The sequence below is a fragment of the Abramis brama genome (assembly GCF_963993115.1).
Source record: "Abramis brama genome assembly, chromosome: 23".
Taxonomy (NCBI): domain Eukaryota; kingdom Metazoa; phylum Chordata; class Actinopteri; order Cypriniformes; family Leuciscidae; genus Abramis; species Abramis brama.
The window spans coordinates 2,005,992-2,019,600 of NC_139985.1; the positions used below are offsets into that span (position 1 = coordinate 2,005,992).

Genomic DNA, 13,609 nt, shown 5'->3' on the forward strand with positions numbered 1-13,609 from the left:
TAAAATACTTTATAAATACTTTATATAATACTCTCTCTCTCTACATATATATATATATATAAATAGTCTACTCCATTTGCTCCTGTCACAGTATTTACATTAGTGATAAAATTCCCCCCTGATCCCGATCGAATGACTGATTTCGGGTTCAGCCAAGGACTTTGAGTGTCCCGTTGGATCCCGCAGCGTTTGGCCGCTGAGATTTACTGCATTCTGGCTCGATCGTCCATCACGGGCGTTACCCCGATGCATTCTGGGAGCCTTGAGCCCCGACTCGGAGAGCGTCTGTCTCTTCAGGAGGGTTTAGGTGTGAAAGAGGCAGCTTGCGAGCTCCCACAATCCCCTGGTGCGGAGTAGGCCATGCTTCAGTGTTGTTCTTGCTATGAAAATGAGAATCACTCCACAGGCTAAGCATTTTAAATCTGAATATTACATTACTTATTTAAGTGCCGCCCGGGCTGTGTGCTCTCTTTTTGTTTGAAACTGAGAATGTTTTACATATAGTCCATCTGATCTCCAAAGAGAGAGGCCGTTATTAAGTATGCATGATACATGCTCGTTGTTTTTGTTTTTTCAGCCTTATCTTGAGAAGAACGACTTATATTGTGCTCACAATATTTAAATGAGATGATCTTACCGCTTCGTTTGCTCTGTTGCATCATGGAGAAACAATCAAAACCATAATTTCACATGTTTAGCTGTATTTTTTTTTCTCATGTCATTAAAACTGGGTGGAAAACATCAGTAATTTGCTAATCAGATATTGCCAGATGGAGCGATTTAATTAGGTTTAAAAATGCATAGGAAAGAAAAATACCTCATTAGTTTCTCCTATAGACACCAATGAGATTAAATAGAGAATACGTGCAAAGTCTTTAATCAAACAACAGAAATCGCAAAATGAACATTTCTGATCTGTGAGAAATTAATTTTGTAACATTATACACTTATATTAAATTATACAAAATTATACATTATACAAAAAAAAATATTTTCATGATTTATCACAACTTTTTTTCTTTTGTCAAATCAACTTAGATAATTAATGTGGATCAGATAACATAAAAATGTGAGTTTCCATTTATTAAATCAATGTCCTTCAATGTATTAACTCAAATTTTTTTATATACATGTACATATAAACAAACTCTGTGATCTGACTTTTTTAATGTCATTGTCATCCTGAGGCACACCGTAAAAAAAAAAGTCACAGTGCAACTTCATATTTCAAGTTGACTAAACTTAAAATTGCATGAACTTTTTTAAGTTTAAACAAAATATATATATATTTTTACAGTGAGGTCGAAATTGAGTGGGACTTTTCAACAAAACTCATGTCCCACCGCTTCATTCTCCCGTCTGGGAATCATCAGAAAGTCTCGAGAGAAATGTGGCTGACGAATAAAACAAGAAAAATGATCCTTAACTACAGCGCAGACGTTTCCTTGATGGAGGGATGGAAAAGAGGGGAAATGAAAGGGCAGCCGTAGATTGAGAGCGGTCTGGTTTGTGTTAGAGAGTTTGGCGTTTTTCCCATCACACCTCAGACGAGCTCACGCACTAATGCCTCTCTGAGCCCAGCGCCAAACCTCACAAATATTAGTTATGGCAAACTTTCATAACTATGAAACCCATGAACGAGGGACTCGTGTCAAACATTGAATCGTTTGATCAGTGTGTCTACAATGTTTTCAGACTGCTGTCAAGGTGCTTGACAGGGACAAACACACCAGTTTTAAAGAGCGGCTGAGAATACAGGAGGGGGGATTCAGCAAACGCCTGTAAATGATCTTGAAGGTTCACGGTTCTCCAGCGAATGTTTGCCAACTCGGGCTGGGGTGTGTTTCCCGAAAGCATCGTTAACCAACTATGGTCGCAAGTTCCGTCATTATCAGCAGTTCAACGAGACGGTGTTTCCCGAAACCATCGATCCAACGAACATTCGCAAACAGCATCGCAGAGTTGTGTGTTTGAACGACAGATCTCGACCTGTGGTTAGAAGAAGAGTTTCTAGATTGCATGACATGTGGACTCAATAAATCCTCATCTTGAGCAAAATAAGCAAGATGACATTCAGTACAACCTGTGTCTTTTATTTAGAATACATACAAATGTCATTTACGTCTTTGAGTTTGAGATTTAAAGCGTCGTTTCTGAAGAGTGCACATGTGTGAACGAGCTCTAGTGAGTAAGAACGAGTCTATGATTGAATCTGGAAATAAAGCAAAATAATTGAGAAAATGAGAAATAGTCCTCAGATGCATGTCTGTAATTTATAGCAAAACATCTAGCGTTAATGCGATCTCAAACAGTTTCATTAAAAGTAGTTATTACTCCACCACGTGCGTGACGTCATTAACTAACGTGGTTGAACGACCACTTTGACGACAGTACGGTTTCGGGAAACAGTCGCGACTAGTTGATTTCTTCAACGATGCATCGTACTATAGTAGTGAAGCAGCGAGTTACGGCGTTGTTTGGGAAACACACCCCTGTACGGTTAAACGGAGTAAAACCAGAATCGAGATATGGCTATTGGAAACGATACGTGCGTTTGAAAGCACAACATGTGCCAACCATCTTCCCAACCTTGTTATGAGAAGTGCGTATCAACAGAAGAAGAGCTTTAAGGGTTAAAAAATAATTGATGTTTTGATGATGTTTCAAAATGAAGAAAATAAGCCTTAAATATTAGTATTGTAATTTTAGAGTTCATTTTACAAAATACTCTTTAAATACTCTTTTTTTTTACTGCGAAATATTTCTAGTTATGTTTCTTATTTTGTTTTTAGTAATATTTCTATGTTTATTAAGTAATAAAAATAATAACATAAACATTAGTATTGTAATTTTACAATTGTAATGTAATTTTTTTATTTTACAGTGAAAATTTATTACATTAGTAGTATTTCTTATTTTGCTTTTATTTAGTAATTGTATATTTTTATTTAGTAATAATCATAATAATTAGTACTGTGATTTTACAGTTGTAATGTAAAACATATTTTGTTATAAATTTTTTTGTTAAATACTATTTTTTATTTTACTGTGAAATATTTATAGTAATATTTCTTTAGTTTTTTGTCATTTTTGTTTATTTAGTAATAATAATAACAATATCATCATAAATATTAGTATTGTAATTGCACAGTTGTAATGTAAATTTATATTACTATATTTTTCTTAAATATAAATTTTTACTGTGAAATATTTCTGGTAATATTTCTTGTTTTTAGTCATTTTTATATGATTTTATACTATAGTATTCACTATACTACACAGTTACATTAACATACACATACTATACAATTAAACTATTACAGCAATAATAATAGTATTCATTAGTATTAGTATTATTTTATTTTATTGATAGATAATCACAAAATTTTGACCAAATTGTGCAGCCCTACAAACAAGCACAGCAAACCTGCAATTTATTAAATCGCATTTTAAATCATAATCACAATATTGTATCAGAAAAATCGCAATTTTTCCCCCAAAATTGTGGAACTCTAACCATTTTGCACAAAAGAAGAGGAGTTTGTGACAGTTTCTTTTGACCATCATTTGAGGGAAAGTGCCGAGAAACAGTGATTATCTGTGATTGTCTTTGCTGTTAATGGTCTCTTTAAAAGCCGTGTTTCTCTCTCCAGGCCTCCAGGGTTAGCGGGCAGCCCGGTGATCTCCGACATCTCTCTGATCCGACTGTCTCCAGGGGGCGCCGGCGAGTCCTTCCTCCCTCCTCACTCATACGTGTCTCCACACATGGAGCATTACCTGCGCTCGGCACACGCCAGTCCCACACTCTCCATGATCTCAGCGGCCCGAGGACTGAGCCCTGCTGACGGTGAGGAGGGCAAAACACACGCACTCAAACTAAAACTTGTATTTAACATACATTTAAATGCATGAGTAAACAGTGGAATTACCCTTTTAGTTTCGTTACCCTTTGGAATTACATTTTTTTTCATGTGCAATTTTCATTTCTTTATTTGCAATTTATTTCTGCAGTCACAGACGTAAAGGTTTGGGGTCAGTTGAGAAATTAATTATTGTATTAAAATGATCAAAAAAGTAATCAATTACTATTTCAAATAAATACTGTTCTGTTGAACTTTTTCTCTATTCATCCTTAAAAACAAAAATTTGAAGCTATTTTCAACACTGATAATAATCAGAGCATCAAATCATCATATCAGAATGATTTCTGAAGGATCATGTGACACTGAAGACTGGAGTAATGATGCTGAAAATTCAGCTTTGATCACAGGAATAAATTACATTTTACTATATATACACATAGAAAACAATAATAATAATATATTACATTTTTCCCTGTATTTTTGATCAAATAAACACATCTTCTATGAGCAGAACAGACTTCTTTCAAAAACAACCCCAACATTTTTGGGTTTATTTTGTGATTAATGACCGCCTGACTGTACATTATCTCGTTTTTAATCATTTCTATAATAATTTGAGTTAGTTACTCCCCAATTCTGGCTGCTGATCAATACTAACACTCAGCAATCTTACTTCACATGGCAGGGTTGGTGTAGTTACTCTGAAACAGATCTGCGTTATTTGAGCCTCAACACAGGGTTTGCAAACTCAGCATTTCAAAACTTCAGTTTTAATTATTACCGTTTTGAATGCTGCTCACAATCATCTCTGAGGGATGTGTGTATATTTGGGTTTGGCCACATGCAAATGGTCAAACATGTGAAACTTTCCCCATCCTGCGATTTGCCCTTCGGGGGACGTTCTGGAAATTAACACGAGAAAAACGACAAGGCAGAATTCCCCAATGTTGGGCCGAACCCGACGACAGACCTCTTTCTTCAGAGCTGAATTACAATTACAGGTCGCGGCGAGCCGATCGAGTGACATATAAATCACGCTTCACAGTCTGTCAGCAGTAATGTGTTTGCACCTTTAAACTTAAATAAGCAGCACGCAGGAGATCCCAACAGCGATAAAGGCATAAAAGAGCGGCGAGAAAGAGAAATGGGGCTATTTGAGCCGAAGCGAGTGTGGATGGGTAGATGTGGCCTTGAATGGTTTCCAGACCCGTTTCAGACCTCAGCGCTCAAACACAGGCCTGGCGTTAGTGTTGGCTTGTGGTTTAAGGCCGTATTTATTTTTCAAGTTGGAAGAATATATAGACATTAAAGGCTTTGGAATAGAATCCAAGACACTTTTTGATTGTGTTCATTGGCAGAGATTTATTTCTATATTAAAGGAGAGACAGATACATATATTTTTTTTTGTCGTGTTTTAATGAGGGATGGTTTTGTTGTCTGTTTAATCACAATTCAAGCTTGCAATGCATTGACCAGCATTCACGTCTGCGTTTCCACAACATATTTCTGTCCTAATCTATTCTTGAACCAAACGACTTGAGCTTTAAACATGTTAAACTCACTCTCTGATTGATGCTGACACTTTTAAAAGAAGTTTACTAGGTGCAGATGTCAACTCTCTTCTTACTGTAGATCCCTTGACCTCCCGTCTGTAAAGCTAGTAAAGCTGTACTTATAATGTTAGTTAAGGTTTATTGCATCTTCATTTTCCACCGTATATTTACATATATTTATATGCAAATTTAATTCTGCTCTGATTGGCTAACCACTATACGTCAGTATTGTTATATTGTTATAGTATTGTTGTTATAGTCGGGCTCCGGAAGTAAAAAGTCCATTCATTTTCTCCGTAGGGAAACGTATAAACCTTTAAAGACAGCTTTACTGTGAGTTATGAGGTAATCGAAGGTATTCACTTCTGTTGAAGCCGCCAGCACACAAACCTGTATGCTCTCTAAATATATATATATATATATATATATATATATATATATATATATATATATATATATATTGCATATTTTGCAATAAACATATATCAAAATATATATTTTTAGATATATAATCAACATTTTTAAATGAGTATTTGTATATTTCTCCATTGTTTTTAATGTGATTATGCTGTTCACAATGCTTCATGGGATTGTAGTTGTATACCTCACTAAAGCTGTTAAGTCTTTATCTTTGTATTTTTGTCTGATTTTAAAACCTTTTTTGCTTTAAATCAAAGTTTGTAGTGTTGTGATTCGCCTTATAGCTGATTGGCTTTGTTCATGGCTTATAATGCTTTAACAAAGATTTTTGAAATCCCTATTGAAAAAAATTAATGGAAAAAATACTTCCGGAACCAGCGGTGCTGAAAAAGGGGGCGGGGACTAACGCACTCTATTGTTAACTAAAGCTATTAAAAAACATTTTTGTTAATTGAAATGAAGCTGAAAATATAAATATTAGATGAAAAGTGTATGTAAACGAAAATTTGAAATGTTGTCTTAGCAACTAACTGAAATATAATGTGTTTATATTGAGGTTCTAAAATTACTAAATCTAAAAAGCAAGAAAGGAATATTTTTTTAAAACAAAAATTAATAAAAATGGCAAAAAACATGCAAAATTACAAAAAACTGTCAAAATTAAAACTGAAAATGTCGGCACCGATAGCCTCGTGGGCAGCGTGCCGTTGCGCTTCAGGTGACCCGAGTTCGAGTCCCGGCTCGTGGACCTTTCCCGATTCCGTCCCCCGTCTCTCTCCCACCTTGCTTCCTGTCCACTCTATACTATCCTATCACAATAAAGGCAAAAAATCACACACAAAAAAAATAATTAAACTGAAAATATAAAAATAAAAGCGAATTCAACATATAGTTCACACTCTTTTTTCATCATGATGTAATGCAAATGTGGGCAGGTCGTATGCTAATGAGCTCAGAGGTGTGGTAATCATGATATGATATAACCGTGAATATATGACTCTTTTAACTGCCTCTTCTCTCTGGCAGTGGCTCACGAGCACCTGAAGGAACGAGGGTTGTTCGGTCTGCCCCCTCCGCCCCCCGGCGCCTCCCCAGCCGACTATTACCACCTGATGACGGGCCACAGGAACCCGTACGGGGAGTTACTGATGCAGGGAGCTGGGGCGGCTCATCTGCCCGAATACTTCACCCCGGTCGACGGTGAGTTACAGCCATATCTGTTTAACCGTGTTTAGAATTTAAACATAATATTTGTTTCACATTTAAATCCAGGGTAATACTTATGTGTGGCTTCAAAGGACTTTATAAACACACATTTCTCTTCGATTCTTACACCAGCAGACAGTAAAATAAATAAACTCCCTCGTGTTCAGCATCCGCTCGCAGCCGACACTCTAAACACTGGCGGGAAGCTTCACACTGGTGATGTTTATGTTCTTTCTCCGTTCTGTCATCCAGCGCTTCATAGGTCAGGACAATGGAGCGATCCAAATGATCCATAACTGCTCGTTTAGTCAAATTAGCTGTTAAAGTCAATGATGGTGAAGCTTGAAGTTCATCAAAATAAACTGAGTTTTACGCCTTAACTAACCAAGTGATTAGCAACAGGGCATTTAGTTGATTGACTCGCTCCGCCCACTGTAACATCTCATTGGTCCAAAATCTGGCTCCTTAACTATACATTAACTATACATTAAACAACAGATATGTTCTGAATGTATGTTATTATGCAGCAGTTTCATGTTCAGTGTGGGTGGACTGAACTCATCACTTTACGCCTGGTTACTTAGGGGTTTTGAAAAGAACATTTGTCAAGCTATCATAATTATTGATTTATTGCTTTTGGAATTTCTGTGGATGTGAATCAGAGTAACTGAAGCATCACATGATTAACAGATGGATTATGTCGCGTTTATTTGACTTTCTCATCTGTATTTAACACATTCTCCGAATCAGTCAGAGGAAAAATACCATGACGAGACTAATGTGAGTAATGCTCCAGAGAGACACGAGGTGTTATTTCAAACAAACACATGGTGATATACAGTAGGCCTCTTCCTCTCTATAGAGCAAACATTTGCTCTTGCGTCTCCTTCAAACAATCATAGTTGAAAAACAAACACTCTCCGTTCGCTCTCCCTCTTTAGCATGGCGTATCGGGGGTGTGTGTGTGTGCACAGATCTCGGGCTTTGCTAAAGCAACATGAATGAATAGCTCATTTAGCTGAGCTAACCCCGTCTGGCTTTGATCTGTGTCCCGTCCGGAGCCGCTGATGCTTCCCGACAGCTTTTACACAGATGTGTTTAGATGCTGACAGTGGAGCGTGTCCCACGCTCTGACGGGAAACAGCGTGAGTCAGTTACAAAGACAGATAGAAAGAGAATGAGAGATATGATAAGTCAAGCAAAGCCAGTTAGAAAGTTGTAAAGACAACTTCAGAGTTTAAAAACACATTTTCTTTGGCTATATGCCGTTTAGTCACGATTAACCCGAAATACCCAGAGGTACAGTAACTCTATAAGCAATGGACCAGCCAAATGTTGCAGTTAGTAGCAATCATTAACTCCAAACATATTGGAAACGTAGAGAAAATGACCACAATTGCCAACATTTAGCATAAAGTCATATGGATGTTGCGTGTAGACTTGTTTTTGGGGTAAATTTCGCTGCAAACGTGATCACAGTTTTGACGGGGTTTTTTGTTATAGCGCCACCTATTGGTGGAAACTGCTGAAATTTGGTGTGTTTTCTCAGATTGTCCTGGTGTACATGTGTACCAAATTTTGTGAAGTTCTGACATTGTCACACCCAATAAGCCATATTTGTTCATATGAATTTAGTTACATGCAAACACAAACAGTGCATGGCATCAAAACATAATTTTATGACATAATTTTAAGCTCTGTCCTCTGAGGGGTGGCGAGATCATGTTAATAAACTCATTTCCGCTGAGGTGAAGGCGTAAGATCATGGCCTCTTTGTAAGGCCACTAAGACCATGCAAATTCAGTTTAAGTTTAAATCTGCAGACGCACACAGGCCCAACGTCTGGTTTCAGTCATAGATCAGGAGCTCCAAAAGATTCCTGTAAGACATTGACGTTGTGAGTTTTAGGTTTGTTTTTCTTTGTCTTTTGTACTGTATGTTTAGCATCAGTTCTCTCTGGATTTGGGTCCTGAGGCGGCTCTTAGCACTAAAGATGTGTTAGGAGCTCCAACGAACGCCTGAACATGACAGCAAACCATTAGCTCATGCTAAGAGTAATGACCCTCACTGCAACAAAGCTGAGGGATTATTTATTAGCGCTGTGGTCTGTAGGGAACACGTCCACACACACACACACACAAATAAATGATTTGTGTAATCCTGCTTGTGTTGGCGCTGCTCGTGATGAAATCATTATGGACGTCCGGTTGCCAGAGTCTCTGGATACACACACACGCGCACACACAGGGTCTAATGCTTAGCACCTGTTGAGTTAGCTGCAGTTGTCTCAGTAACTCTCCACTGAAATAGCAAACTGCTCAGAGCGTCTTAGGTCTGAAACATACTCTACACAAGTTATCACTACCTTAATGATAAAGCATCCGGTTTAATGGCGCAGAAATATTAAATGAAAGTCTTTTGAATTCCTGTTGATGTTACCAAGACAATCATGAGCCACTGACGCACAAACATACACTTATTATTCACACACATTTCTTTTTGAGCCAGAATCGGTTCTGTAAATTACCTACATTAAACAAAGTCAAGTCTGCAATCGTTTGATTGTTATCTGGGTAATTACGGTAATTTATTGGGAAGGATTAATTATCCCAAATCAAATCAAAATGAGGTCACGCTGAGTTTGAGATGGGAACGATATTTTTTCACTACTCCTTTTCAGCCTTTAACACAATAAATCACTTTAAACTAATTTTCAGAATACTTTGAATTGATTTTTCTTCTTTGTATTTTTTTTTTTTACATACAATATGACCAAAACATATTACAACAAACAAAATATTTACATAAATATTTATAACAAAAATATTTCTTTAAAATAATATTTTATTTAAAGTAATATGTTAAATATTTTTATACATTTTAAATATTGAAAAAAAAGAAATAATAATAATTTTAGTATAAAATCTAAATATAATTTTATATAATATTTTAAATATAAACATTTTTTAATAAGAATTTAAAAATATTTTTTTTACAAATATTTTTTCAATATTGCTTCATTTTATTGGTACTTTATTTTTGATCAATTAGACAATCATGCGTTAATGAACTTTAAGATCATTTTAAGAGTAAAAAAGGACGACTGTGCTCAAAATAGTCATTTGCAAAGATACAGAGGGAAACGGATATTATGCCAAGATTGATGGCAATTTTTTTATTTATTTTTTGCATAAAGTTTGTTGTAATACTGGAGTGAAGCCGGTTTCCCAGTGAAGTCACGTTATCCAAGTACAGTATATTCTGTTTTCCACGGCCAGAAATCAATCTTGAGCACTTATTGATGGGGTTCGGCTCTATCCTGCAGAGGCGCGTGTCGCAGAGGGTGTGTGAGAGCATCGATCATGCAGTCGTACTCCATACTCACACACACACACGCACACACGCTTGTGAGGTTCCTAAAATAGCTCAGCAGTGAACGAAACTGGAAATGACACACTGAGATTCTCCTGAGCGAGAGAGAGAGAATCAAACTGAAGTATTGATCACTTGAACTGGTGTTTTGCTGGTGTCATGCTGGGAGTATCTGCTGAATGACTGGACAGTTTCTATGCTATTCAGAATTATGGATTTTAACTGGATTTAAAATCCGGATGGATAAAAAAATATATTATAATTATATGATGTGCACTGATGAATTGCGCAATAAACATTTATTAAGAAAGTAACATTAATTTTACTAAAAATGACAGAATTTTACACTGTCCATCTCTCCGCTCTCAGATGCATGTATCAAAACTACAGACCATTTTCCTCGGCTATAAGCCATTTAGTCACAATTAACCCAAAGTACCCGAGTGTACAGAAACTTTATAAGCATTGGAGCATCAAAAATATTGCAATTAGCAGCAATCATAAGCTCCAAACAGATGTGGAACAGCTGGCAACTTTCAGCATAAAGCCATATGGGTGTTTTTGAGGTACATTTTGGGGTAAACTTCATCACAGTTATAAGATTCTTTTTAGTTATAGCGCCAACTATTGGTGGAAATGGCTTAAATTTGGTGCGTGCACTCAGACTGCCCTGGTGTACATGTGTGCCAAATTTTGTGCATTTCTGACATTGTCACATAAAGATTTGGAATAATTTGCATTGATGAATTGCACAATAAACTTGTGTAAAGAATACAGGTTTGACTGCATGCTTTAACGTTACGTGTTTGCATGTTCCACAGTGTCACGGTTTCCCAGCCCTCGTCTGACGCCCCGGTTGAGTCGAAAGCGAGCGTTATCCATCTCTCCGCTCTCGGACGCCAGCATCGACCTGCAGACCATGATCCGAACATCACCCAACTCTCTGGTGGCCTACATCAACAACTCCCGCTCCAGTTCGGCCGCCAGCAGCTCCTATGGACACCTGTCTGTCGGAGGAATCAGGTACTGACTGGATTTAATCTCTCAGTGGCTACGTTTACATGCAAACAAATAATCCGTTACTAATCGGATTGACGGCTCAAAAAGCCTTCATGTAAACACCTTAATCGATCCGATTGAGCTCGATCCGAATGAAATTTTGATCGGATTGAAAGGGGCGGTTTATTCCTTTTCTAATCCGTTCGAGAGAACATGTAAACACTTGATCAGATTGAAAACCGAAACTGAAAGGACTGCGCATGTGCAATGACTTTGAAATAGCATAATGACGTATGATACGGGAGCGAGCTGTTCTTCCTGTTGAATAAAGTGTCATATAAACGAGTGTCCCGTCATTCTGAAATCCTCCTTTCACTAAGGCCCTGTTTACACGAAGGGAAGACGCAGATATTTCCCTGCGGTTTGGCCTCTCATTTACACGAAAACCCCGTTTTTATCACAGAAAACGATTATTTCAAAAAACTCCGGCCAAAGTGTAGATTTCTGATAATGCCGGTTATGTGTTACCGTGTCAACTGGGAGAAACGGGGTTTTAGGTTCTCAAACGTCACATCATGCGCCAGAAAATGCTTAACGTCATGTGAGCGCCCTAGGAAGTCGCTCGTGTTATTCGTTGTTGTCGATTCTGAGGATTCTGATTGGCTTGCGTGGCTTTATCCTTCTCCCTACACTGCCGCCCATAGGTTTGGCTTAGTTATGATGGGGGGGGGGGGGGTATTCGTTTCTCTAAATACCCGGCTATGTGTAAATGTGGCCTCAGTGTCTGTGAAGTGGAGCAGGACAGCATCACGTCTTCATTAGTTGATACGGTTCAGCTGTGTGTCGTTAATCAGTCTCGTTAGCTCCCCTTGTTTTGCATGTATAGAAGCCCTCAGTTTCTGTTCAAGCTTTAGTTAACATTATGGGTATGTGGAATTTTTCTCCTTGTTGATTCGCCTGTTTATTGTTTGGATTGTTGTATTATTAAGCAATCACCATCGAAAATACCAATTGAGTCAGGTCAAAAATTGGGAAAAAAACAAGGAAATTCCGCACAGTATAAACACTTGCAAACGAGTATACATTTTTTATTAGCAACGTTTCGGTCTCATTTGGTCTCAACGTTTCGGTCTTGAGACCGAATCAGACCGAAACGTTGATAATATAATTTTTATACTCATTTGCAAGTATTGATAGTGTGTGGGATTTCCTTGTTTTTTTCGATTGTTCTATTAAAAGTCTCCTGAAGATATTTCTCGTGACATCTCGTGACAGTCAGAGATGATTGTGTCGTTTGCACATACAGCACATGCTCATCTCTTCCTCCTCTGTTCCAGCCCTTCGTTCCCGTTCCCACACTCCATTAATCCGGTGGCGTATCAGCAGCTGTTGTCCCAGCAGCGAAGCCTCAGTGCGTTCGGACACACTCCACCGCTCATACAGTCGTCACCCGCGTTCTCCAGCAGAATCCCACTGAGCCTCTCCACCCTGCCCACACACACCGCCAGTGACATCGACACGAAGGTAACACACCTGACCACTGACACACCAACACAACCACACTCAGTTTTACCAGTCTCCTTTTATTTTGTTTATTAGAATGCTTTTTATCAATATTTAAGTATAAAAAGTGCATACAAATTATTATTATTATATTATTGTATTTGCAGGGAACCATTTATATATATATATATATTTATCTATTCAAATAATAATAATACATTAAAAACTAATATTTTATTATAATATTGTTTATAGTACTATTATTACTATTAATAAAATAATAATAATTATTATTATTATTATTGCTATTGTTATTATTAAAACTATATGGCACCTTTTACACATAATACATTTTTGCTATACAAATAATAATAATAATATGTTAAAATATTGTATTGTAATATTATTTATAGTACTAGTGCTACTATTAATAGCAATTATTAATATTGTTATTATTTGTACAAGCACCTTTTACATGTACAAATATTTTATCTATAAATTGTGCCATACAATAATATTAATAATAATACATTATTTTACAGTCAATTGTTATATATTACATTTATATAACTTTTATTTATAGACCTATTATTATTATTATTATTATTATTATTATTTGTATAGCACCTTTTATATATAGAATAATTTATCAATAAATGGTTCAACACAATTAATAATAATAATAAAACTATG

The 13,609-nt window shown here is 36.8% G+C and overlaps 1 protein-coding gene across 1 annotated transcript in view; it reads left to right on the forward strand.

The window, feature by feature from the left end:
• Positions 1-13,609, forward strand: part of gli2b (GLI family zinc finger 2b) — a 92,754-nt gene that overhangs the window by 62,756 nt on the left and 16,389 nt on the right. Inside the window, exons 4-7 of the mRNA XM_084101149.1 lie at positions 3,654-3,847; positions 6,863-7,036; positions 11,236-11,437; positions 12,751-12,937. Coding sequence (XP_083957275.1) covers positions 3,654-3,847; positions 6,863-7,036; positions 11,236-11,437; positions 12,751-12,937 — 757 coding nt within the window. The remainder of the gene's footprint in view (positions 1-3,653; positions 3,848-6,862; positions 7,037-11,235; positions 11,438-12,750; positions 12,938-13,609) is intronic.